Source organism: Ruditapes philippinarum, unplaced genomic scaffold (assembly GCF_026571515.1).
Source record: "Ruditapes philippinarum isolate M1 unplaced genomic scaffold, ASM2657151v2 ctg9842_1_1_1_1, whole genome shotgun sequence".
NCBI classification, from domain to species: Eukaryota; Metazoa; Mollusca; class Bivalvia; order Venerida; family Veneridae; genus Ruditapes; species Ruditapes philippinarum.
The window spans coordinates 24,238-35,783 of NW_026858219.1; the positions used below are offsets into that span (position 1 = coordinate 24,238).

The following is an 11,546-nucleotide window of genomic DNA, read 5'->3' on the forward strand; positions in this document are numbered from 1 at the left end:
TAACCTTACATTTTCCCAATATACTAAACTTTTTGTAAGTCAATTTTTGACCTTCAAGTGTGGCCTTGACCTTAAGCTGGCACAAGGGTAAGATGGGTTTCTGCACATTGCCCAATTGGGGTGTACATTTGAGTAAAGTTTTAAGAAAAATCCTTCCATTAGTATAGAATTTATAGAGCGGACACAACATATATTCTAGTATTGATTGTATGTAAATTTAAAAAGACTTAAAAAGGGGCATAACTTTGTCAAAATGCAATACTGAGTTATAAAACTTGACCTGCATATCGTAATTGTGACACCTCATATATCTTTTAAGTTTCAAGCAAATACCTGTGCTAGTTTCAGAAATATTCAAGAACATGTTAAAATCTAAGAACATTTTCTAAGTCAATTTTTGACCTTGACTTTTAGACTGCAACAAAGGTGACATGGATTCTGCACATAACCTTGTTTTTAGGTGAACATTTGAGTAAAGTTTGAATAAAATTCTTCCATTAGTATAGGATTATAGAGCGGACACGACATATTGTCTAATATGTGATTGTATGTAAATTTGAAGATTAAAAGGGCATAACTTTGTTTAAATGCAATACAGAGTTATGAAACTTGACCAGCATATCTTAATTGTGACATTTCATATATATTTTTAATTTCAAACCAAATACCTTTCCTAGATTCAGAAATATTCAGATATATGTTAAAATTTAAGAACATTTTCTAAGTCAAAATTTGACCTTCAAGTGTGACCTTGACCTTAAGCCAGCAAAAGGGTGACATGGGTTCTGCACATCCCCTTGTTGAGGTGAACATTTGAGCCAAGTTTGAAGAAAAATCTCTCAATTAGTGTAGGACTTACAGAGCGGACGCGACATACTGCGTAATATTTGATTGTTTGATATTTGACCTTCAATTGTGACCTTGACCTTAAGCCGGCAAAAGGGTGACATGGGTTCTGCACATCCCCTTGTTTGAGGTGAACATTTGAGCCAAGTTTGAAGACAATCTCTCAATAAGTGTAGGACTTACAGAGCGGACACGACATACTGCGTAATATTTGATTGTTTGATATTTGACCTTCAATTGTGACCTTGACCTCAAGATGACACATGGGCAACATGGGTTCTGCACATCCCCTTGATGAAGTGAACATTTGAACCCAAGTTTGAAGAAAATCTTTCAATAAGTGTAGGACTTACAGAGCGGACACGACATATTGTGTAATATTTGATTGTTTGATTTGACCTTCAATTGTGACCTTGACCTTAAGATGACACATGGGCAACATAAGTTCTGCACATCCCCTTGTTGAGGTGAACATTTGAACCAAGTTTGAAGAAAATCTTTCAATTATTGTAGGACTTACAGAGCGGACACGACATACTGTCTAATATATGATTGTGTTTGATATTTGACCTTCAATTGTGACCTTGACCTTGAGCTGACACATGGGCAACATGGGTTCTGCACATCCCCTTGCTGAGGTGAACATTTGAGCCAAGTTTGAAGAAAATCCTTCAAGTGGTATAGGAGTTATAGAGCGGACACGAAAATGGAGACGGACGGACGGACTGACCGACCGACCGACGCGACAAAGCGAATCCATTATAGCCCCCCCCACATTTTGTGGTGGGGGTATAATGAAAGAAGAAAATAAAAACAAACAATAGGTGGTTTATCTTTTTTAATATTGTGTTGCGATTGTTCTCTGTAAATGACTTGCCATGTACATTTTGCCATTTTTACAAATGTTAATTGTTTATATACCTTATGTTTGTATCATGTATAATGCACTGAGAGAAATAAAGAATTTGAATTTGAAAAAAAAAAAAATTATTAAACTGATTTTAATAGTGTTGAGTACAGACAACTTTTATTTCTGGGGACTATTCAGCAAATACGAGTTATGTCCCATTATTCTAAAAATATCCAGGAAATTTCCCATTTAGTGAAAAGGAAAGTAGACCATTTTTATTAAATTCAGAAAGAAATAAGATTTGAATATCATTAACCATATGCACACAGGTAATATAAATGATATTTCTACGCTTAACATTACAATATTCAAAGGTTCTATTTCTAAAACAAAAATGTTTTTATGGGTTCCCATAATTATGTATATAAATATATCGCTATTTAGGGTTTCCAGTACAGTTATAATACACATTTGAAGCACAGTGAATTTTAATAGCATAACGTTGTACCATAACGTTGTACCATAGTCTCAGTATCCAAACTGGAAGGTTGTAAAATGGAAATTTTCAATTCTGGTAATTAATACTTTTGTACATTTTTAATCTGTAAATTAAGGTATTCAATAGATTGAAATAAATCAAAATAAAATCTGATGATTTTTCAAATTTGGGGGTATACTGATAATATCAGCATAATATTTTTGATAAATTTTTCTTATGTTTGTTTAATTTCTGCTTTTTGTGAAATTTTAACACATTTTTGGGTCATTTATAATACTCTCAGTGTTGACAATCAACCTAACCAGTTTTCTGGACAACTAACTAATTGCCAATTTCTATGCATAAGTGGCTGACTAATTATCTCAAACGATGTCTGAATTTGTGATGGAAAACAAATGACCATTAGACACATTATGTCAAAGATTATTGTCACAATGCAATTACTTCTCACCTGAGGAAAAAACCAGCAACCTCTGGGTTACAAATTCAATGTTCTTCCTATTGAGCTTAGAGTTTAATGGAAGCAACAAATTGTTCAAAGTTATTCTGATATCTCTACATCCTAATCTTAATCCAAGACTTCCAATATGGGTACAAGTCGCAATGTTGATTCTTTTATGTGAGCTTTTTCAAGGTTGGTTTTGTATCTACTCACTAGTGTTCAGGTGTCCATTGAAATAATGTATTACAAGTTTGCTTCTTTAAAAAGAAGCATGCGAGAGGTCTTTTTGCTGCTGTGGAAAATTTGTTTAATTCGAAAATATTTGGGGATATTTTGCATAACAGACACAATGAATGTTTATAAATTAGAATTATTAAACAAAATATAATTTATTATATATATTGCAATGAAAGTTTGTTTTACATTTCATCTGTTTTAATGTTTTAAAAGATTATATGCCGGAGAAATGGACTTTTTTCTTGGCGCATTAGGGATAATTTTTCTACAAATTTTTTTTGTAAAATTACTTAATGTAAATTAAATGATATATACCATTTACATTTGTATTTTAAATTCAGTTACCTTTGTAGAAAAATTATATATATATTAAAAGTATTTTCAAAATAAATGTTTCTTGTAAAGTTCAATAAGCAAATTTTCGGTCACTGTTTTGTTAAATATAAGGAAGCATTTCCTCTACATTTTCCAAAACGAGTATAAAGTCTGTTAATCAAACAAGTTTACATAAAAAATGTTGATATCATTTGATTGCAATAAACAGTAAATACTGTTATATACTGTTATACTGTTATATACTGTTTATTGGAATAAACAGTATATAAAGCTGCATGCCTCCAACCACAATATTAAAAAGAAAATCAAACTTGAGATAAAATTTGTTGCCATTTTGCGCCAAAAAATCTCCCTTTGCGTTATTTAGATATAACGGTTCAATACACGGTTCACTCGGTCATTATAATATGTTTGTTTGTTTCATTGTATGCCTTTTTCCCAACAGATATTTTAGTCATATAGGCGGGTAGTTTCCTAACCATCGTTCCTGAGAGTTACACCAGTACTAGACAACCTTTCTTCGCGCTAAACTAAAAAAAAGCATCTCCCGGGGATCGAACCCACGCCAGAGAGTTTTACTGGATTAACAAGTTATTGACTCTAACCCCTCGACCACGGAGGCGGTATATATTGTGCATGGTGATATTGTACATAGCTATAATTTTCACTGTAACTATTTATCAGAACATGAAATAGTAAAACGTTTTTCAGAAAACAATACGGTAATCGATTTATACAGTTACGGAATGAAGCATCCATGCACGTAGTGTTAAATAACGTAAATGATATTTTCCGATTTTCTATGTACCGATTTGTTCACTTCGATGTTAATTTTTCGTTTTTAAGTAAAGCCGTGTTTTTGAAACGGGGCATGCGCCAAAACAATTTTTGTAGACTGCTCCTAATGATTTTACGCTTAAAATGAGATTCATTCACTGCAATCAGATACGCAAAAATGGATGCCGCCAGCAATCAGTCTGAACACTATGGAGAGGTCTGATGACCTCTCCAATTAGCAGGTACCTAATCAAATTTTAAGTTTGTACCAGAGTGTTAAATAACTGCCTTTCTATGATGACAATTGTCACTCTTACAGCAGAATTTCTGTTTTCTTTACAGGTAAATATTGAGAATGTCAACCATTACATTAACCAAATCTGGACAAACAACAAAAGCAGAAACCAGCTCTGTTATAATCAAATCTTCAGAACACAAAATCACACAGAACTCTGAAAACAGCACTGAAATGCAAGAATCAGAAATGAAGAAGAACAAAAATGCCAATCTCAGGAAATCAAAATTGGCACTTAGTTGTGAAAATTCACAGTCAAACTACAAAGAACCTGAGGCCAAAGATCAGCATGCTTATGAAACACAACTTTCAAAGGCAGAAGTTGATGGTGAAACAGACAGTGCTATAGGTTCTAGCAATTACAGTTTGTCTTTAGAGTCTCTATTAGATGAAGTTAATAGCCTCGAGCTAGATTCGGATCAAACAAAGCCAAAAGGTTGTGAAGTAACAGAAGGCTCTGATGATCAGAGTCTTCCATGCCTGGACTCCCAGACACAAACAGAAATAGATGGGAAAAGATCTCCAACACCTAATCCAGAACTGGGAGATGAATCCTCACAATCTTCCAGTATGACAGTATCATCCCTTTCTCCGTGCTCTAGAGGTAAGAACCAGTAGAACACAAAACTGGACAGTTTAGGGAAATGATTCCCAATAAATAGTTTGTGTGCATCTCACTTGTTCTCAATATTGATACATTGTAATGACTTAATGTTATGCTTTGAACAAAAAAAAGTATGGAAAATTACAGACAACTTTAACACTAAAAATATATTAAATTAAGTATAGTTCTTGAGCAGTGTAGATATATGTAAAATTAAGTATAGTTCTTGGGCACAGTACCTTGTTTCAAAATTGATACCACAACTAAGTTTTAAAACAACCTGACAGGATGATTACAAGCATGGCAAAAAGCTTTTCACTCAAGATTTAATTTGAAAACTGTTCCTTTCCAGAACTTTCTAGAACTGTTAATTAAATTCTGTACAATCTAAAAAAACATGTATATAGAAATAACGATTTGATATATCGAAATAACAATTTGTTATTTTCAAAAATAACTTGTATTTTCAGGCTCTATGATAGACTTAGTCATCCTTCATACAAAAGATGATACAAAGAGCGCACATTTTTTTAAGCAACATTTACTCAATGATGTTGGAATATCTGACCTAACAGTAGAGACATTTGGTAATATTGGCCTTGGGCAATCTGTAATGCAAAAGGCAGCAACTCTACATGACTCTTGCAGAAACATCTTGATATATATTACAGATAACTTAGAAAAAAGCACATATGACCAATTCATATTTGAAGTTTCCTTAACCATTGGTCTAGAAGACAAGGAGAAAAAAGATAGGGTTGTACCAGTGCTTACACCTGGTTGTAAATATAAATCCCCAGTATTAGGTGTAATAAGTGGCTTATATTACTCTAATTTCAACTCTGACTGTTCCTCCTTGAGAGATTCATATCTTCAACAGGTCATTAATCTTGTGGAAGATGGAAGAAAAAAGTTTCCAAAAGAATAAGATATTTGAACAAATGTACATAATATTATTAACATGAAACTTACAGATCTTTCCAAGCCACCATAATATCCTTTGAATAACATTAACACAGCATATCAAGTATACTATTAGTGATTGAATTTGTCAATATAAAGAAGATTTCAGGCATAATACTTTAATAATTTTGCTTTTGAAAATTATTCTTAATTTATATTTATGAATTTAAATGTTTAATAATAACATGTTGATATATTGGTTGTTTTGAAATAATTATAAATTTAGTATATAAGGTTACATTTCATTTCTGTTATTGGTCATGCACGGAGGTAAATTATCAACACTTTGTGCTACAAAATTAACTCTTTAAGGGCATGACTGGTGACACGTCCGGGGTCCGTCTTCGACAGCGAAAGCTGCATTTTGTGCCCGTACGGGCGGATGGACCCTCATTAAGCATAGACTATAGATAGATAGTAACAACACTTTGGTCTGCAGTTTGAACATGAGGTGTATTGTTTTTTTTTATGAATGGTTTTAAAGCAATTCAGCAAAAAAGTGTATTGATCTCCCAATAAATCAATTAACAATAGCTTTTTATATATCACCAATGTCAAGTAGCTTTTATATCTTTGACTCGCATAGTGAATTTCCTCATACCTGCCTAAAATTCAGGTAATAGTCTTCTATCAGTATTGAAAGAAACCATTTTTTTTTTTTAATTTGACATGAAAAAAAATGCATTTAATATTACTATATTTTAATTTATAATATTAGTCCCTTTTGTTACTATTTGTATATTTGTTACAATTATAATAATAATAAAAAACAATAAAAAAACAGACTTTGATATTCTTATCACTATTTGTATATTTGTTACAATTATAATAATAAAAAAACAGACTTTGATATTTTTTATCACTATTTGTATATTTGTTACAATTATAATAATAAACAAGAAAAGCATTGATGCAAAGCATCAAAGGGCGTCCAAGCAAGAAATGCATCAGCTAGGTGCAGATGAACTAGTAGATATATGTTGATAAACTGTTCAATGGTTCATTGGTTTTTACCAGAATTGTATATCACTTATGAACGAAGGAACGAAACACATTGTTAATTATTTATAAATTTGATTGGCATGCTAGAAATTAGAATATTACTTGTTATTTCTTTATGATCGTGATTATTAATAGCAACAGATATACATGTATACAATCATTTATAATCCATTTGAGTAACGCATGATCAACACCACACTTGTGTAATTGCCCCTTATTATGTTATCGCTATTAGCGAAGACCCCCTCTTAAGGTATCTGTTCACACTTAGTAACAATAAGACACTTGTTATATTACCATGTTGATCATGTTGAGCATAAATGTTTATTATACACTAATTGTAATATCTTTTTTAATAAAAAAAAAATACAGATTTTATGAATATTGTTTGCTTTTCTTTTTTGTGTTTTATGCACTATTTTAATACTGAATTTTTACGTTTACTATTATTTTAAGAATTCAATTGTCATAATAAGTCAGTAAATTATGGTTAATCTTTCAATATATAATATTGTTTATTCTTAAACCATATACATGTACATTTGTATTTTTCTTTATCATTTCTTAAATTATCAATCAATTGAATAATTCATAAAATCTGATTTGTAACTTTGAACAATTCCTCGGCATCTATACTAAACACGAATAACAAATTAAATAAAATGTTTCAAAGTTGATAGTGTCATATTAATGCCATAAAAATGTACATTTTTTCTCAATTATTGTACATATTTATTGTTTTTATCTCATATAGATAAAATAAAACATGCGATGTGTGTTGTTGGGTTTTTTTTTCGAATTGTATGTTTATCTATAATAATAATCAATAACTTTGAGAGTTGATCTGTGTTTCTTAATTATTGTAACCAATCTAAGTGACAAACATTCATTTTGAAAAAAAAAAGCTTATTTATCTCACGGATTTATATTAATAAATCCGTGTTTATCTGTAAAAATATTTGTTCTGTTCTGTAACGATATCAAACATCTACTCCAAAACCGGGAGAGACCGGACAATAAACGTGTGGTACTATTCGCCGGTCGTCAAAATAGACCAGGAGAGACCGGGATTTACCGACAGGAGTACATCCATCTATAAATAGATTTTCGGAATATTTAGGTCATCAAACTCATCATTCTATTTACAGCTTTCGGAATAACATACCATAATAATCCACTGTGTACTACAAAATGATAAATAGAAATACATTGAAAGAGCGCGATTTATTGACGGAAAAGGTTATTTAGATTCTAATTTGAAAATGTTTGCATTGCGAAATTCTCCAGTTCGCTATTCATTGTACAAATCGCGACTAATTAATAATCAAGCACCCTCATACCGATCGGAATGATCGGCTTTTATTATGTACAACTATAAAAGGCTCGAGAAGTTGCTGTCGCCCTTTCACAAAATCTGATTTCATTACATAAAAGGCGCCGCGCTTCGGCGCGGACGCCAAAAAAGACTTTGATATTTTTATCACTATTTGTATATTTGATACAATTATAATAATAAAAAAAGACTTTGATATTTTTATCACTATTTGTATATTTTTTACATTTATAATAATAAAAAACAGACTTTGATATTTTTATCAACTACAGTATTATATTTTTTGCTAGTATGTTAATTAACTGCTATTTGAGCCTCATTATACTTTATTCATGTTTATTACTCCATTATGTCATGTTTGTACATGGAATGAGAGAATAAAATGTTTTTTGACTTTGACTTTGAGTAGTGACACAAACAGAACACAGTACAGTCATGTCACATAACATTTACAAGTCTTGTAAGTCTTGTTTGTATTCAATGTACTTCCTTTTAGGTAGGCATCAGTGAAAGCATTTTTTTTCAAATTAAATATCTGGCCCCTCTTTTTAATTATGTACAGTACATAAGATAAGTATAATTATGCAAAAAATGGTATATTACAAAACATTCGGAAAAAATCTACATTAGTACTTAATCTGAATATAACAATATTGACCTGTGCGTAGGAATAATTTGGTAAGGTATCTGTAATGAGCACATTTTTTTGCACGGAGCTTCTCAATTGCTGCATTGCAGCAACATTTGTACTTGTTGCTAATATAGCTTCAGGCTTAATTACTATGACAAAATTTTCTCAATTTATATTGTTGATTTTTATATCTTAAATTGGTCTTAATTATAACTAATTTTGAAGAGCAAGAGTCTAAATATTCTGAATTTTCGACTACTATATAAAATAAGTAACATCAAGTCAAATTATACAAATTATCAAAACTTACAATTTTACAATAACTGAAGCTAATTCAGGTTCTAGCTGTGAAACTATATTATGTGGATTATATTATTATTTTATCTTTGCATCACTTAAGCAAATAAATGGAATAACATCAACACTTAACTTTCTTGTTATAAAATACATTTACAAAGAGGATACTGGGTGTCACTGATACAAGAAAAGGAACTCTTAAACCAGTATCTCGGCACCCCAGTCAACTGAGGGTTTCTCAGTGTAGGGCGCTCACTACCCCAGAGCCAGCCTAATTCCCTGCATGACCCCAAAGAACTGGCCCTGCTGGCGGCCCTCAGCTATAGATGTAGGAAACTTTGTTGAGGTAGACATAATGTAAGGCTTCAGTAATTTTTGTTGGATATTTACAATGTACACTAATTTTTGTAAAAAAACACTGGAAACAAAATGATCCCTTGGAAGCATTAATCACAACAAAATTATATGAAAATTGCAGACTCGTTTTGACTGAGTCTGTACATGAGGGATTATGCATGAATAAGACATGCTTATTGGTATAAGGGAGGTTATTCCTACAACATGAAGCATGAAAAAACTGATATATCATCTTTAATGGTTATAGTATATTTGTGAACAAATTAGAAAAAAGTTATCTTTAATACCATACAGTAACTTTGTTGAAGTAGCATTTTGTGTGTATCATGTATTTTCCCTTTAATGACCTATCAGTAGCTGATGTGTAATTTAGGTACTAGACATACTTTTATAATTTTACACAGTTAAATGATAACTGCTCTTAGTGATGAACATGTCCTTGTTCAAATGCTTGATAAATAGATAAATCTATTATGTCTATACATTTTAGTTACATATGGTAATCATTAACAGTCTTATACTTAAATTTAATATGTTATTGGAGAATGCAAAGCAAAATTAATCTAAGGTTGGGGAATTTAATTCAAGTACATTTACTTCCCCACTACCAAGGAAATACTGAATAATTGTTAAGTGATTTGAACCTTTTTTTACTGAGAATGATTAAATATAAAGAACATTTGAATTTTTAACAAGGGTGCCATAGTCACAAAATACGCCCGTTTACGAAAGCTTTAGATGGAGATGGGGGCATTATGGATAAGTGTTATCTAGCAAGCAAGTTTTTATTCTGTGTTGTTAAATGAACCTTAAAACAAATCAGTAGGGAAGATATGCACAGGATGTGTGACCTTGACCTTGGTCGCAGGGACCTGAATTTTATGCACGGCACTCAGCCTCACAATGATGAACATTTGTGCCAAATTATATTGAAATCCCTCTATGCATGTAGAAGTTTTGCTCCAGACAAGCGTTTTTCTATGAGCTCTAACTGTGACCTTCACCTTTGACCTAGAGACTTGGTTCATGTGCAGGGCACTACGTCTCATGGTGGTGAACAATTCTATAAAGTAACATTAAAATTCCTCCATGCATGTAGAAAATATGCTCCGGACAACATCTGGATATTTAATCATCTCCAGTGACCTTGACCTTGCAAATATTAACGTAAATTAAATGTGTCACACCTGTAGTCATGATAGTTACCATTTGTGCTACAATCCATCAATAAATGATGACTAAATGGTCCATATACACATCTTCAAATTTTTATCTGAACTTTGACCTCTATGTGTGACCTTGACTTTGGTCGCAGGGATCTGAATTTTGCGTGCGACACTCAGCCTCACAATGGTGAACATTTGTGCCAAGTTATATTTGAAATCCCCCTATGAATGTAGAAGTTTTGCTCCGGACAAGCGTTTTTTCAATGAGCTCTAAGTGTGACCTTGACCTTTGACCTGGAGACCTGGATCATGCATGGAGCAATACATATCATGGTGGTGAACATTTCCATAAAGTATTATAAAAATTCTTCCATACATGTAGGAGATATGCTCCAGACAAAATCTGGATATTTCACCATCTTTAGTGACCTTGACCTTGCATATATTGACCTAAAGTACATGTGTCACAGCCGTAGTCATGATAAATGATCATTTGTGTTACAATCCCTCAATAAATGATGATTAAATAGTCCCTATACACATCTTCATATTTTTATCTAAACTTTGACCTCTATGTGTGACCTTGACCTTGGCTGCAGGGACCTGAATTTTGTGCGCAACACTCCGCCTCACAATGGTGAACATTTGTGCCAAGTTATATTGAAATCCCTCTATGCATGTGGAAGTTTTGCTCCAAACAAGCGTTTTTCAATGAGCTCTAAGTGTGACCTTGACCTTTGACCTAGAGACCTAGTTCATGTGCGTGACATGGCTTCTCATAATGGTGAACATTTCTATGAAATTTCATTAAAATCCCTCCATGCGTGTAGGAGATATGCCTCCAGACAAAATCTGGATATTTCATCATCTTTAGTGACCTTGACCTTGTATATATTGACCTAAATTATAGT

General features: G+C 32.2%; 1 protein-coding gene across 3 annotated transcripts; it reads left to right on the forward strand.

Moving 5' to 3' along the window:
* The first annotated feature begins 1,962 nt into the window (after positions 1 to 1,962).
* Positions 1,963 to 6,266, forward strand: LOC132752507 (uncharacterized). Of its 3 annotated transcripts, none has more exons than XM_060742836.1 (3): positions 1,963 to 2,025; positions 4,330 to 4,886; positions 5,357 to 6,266. In XM_060742836.1, exons 2-3 carry the CDS (start codon positions 4,343 to 4,345, stop codon positions 5,812 to 5,814), a joined length of 1,002 nt encoding a protein of 333 aa, XP_060598819.1. In that variant the 5' UTR covers positions 1,963 to 2,025; positions 4,330 to 4,342; the 3' UTR covers positions 5,815 to 6,266. The 3 variants fall into 3 exon arrangements, with proteins under 3 accessions (XP_060598819.1, XP_060598818.1, XP_060598817.1); XM_060742835.1 differs by lacking the exon at positions 1,963 to 2,025 and adding an exon at positions 2,202 to 2,270; XM_060742834.1 differs by lacking the exon at positions 1,963 to 2,025 and having other exon boundaries at positions 4,269 to 4,886.
* Positions 6,267 to 11,546: the final 5,280 nt, after the last annotated feature.

Excerpts from the sequence above, each read along its gene's own strand:
- LOC132752507 (XM_060742836.1), top strand. The coding sequence starts at position 4,343 with ATGTCAACCATTACATTAACCAAATCTGGACAAACAACAAAAGCAGAA. Across the intron at positions 4,887-5,356 it reads CCTTTCTCCGTGCTCTAGAG|GCTCTATGATAGACTTAGTC; the intron begins GTAAGAACCAGT and ends TTGTATTTTCAG.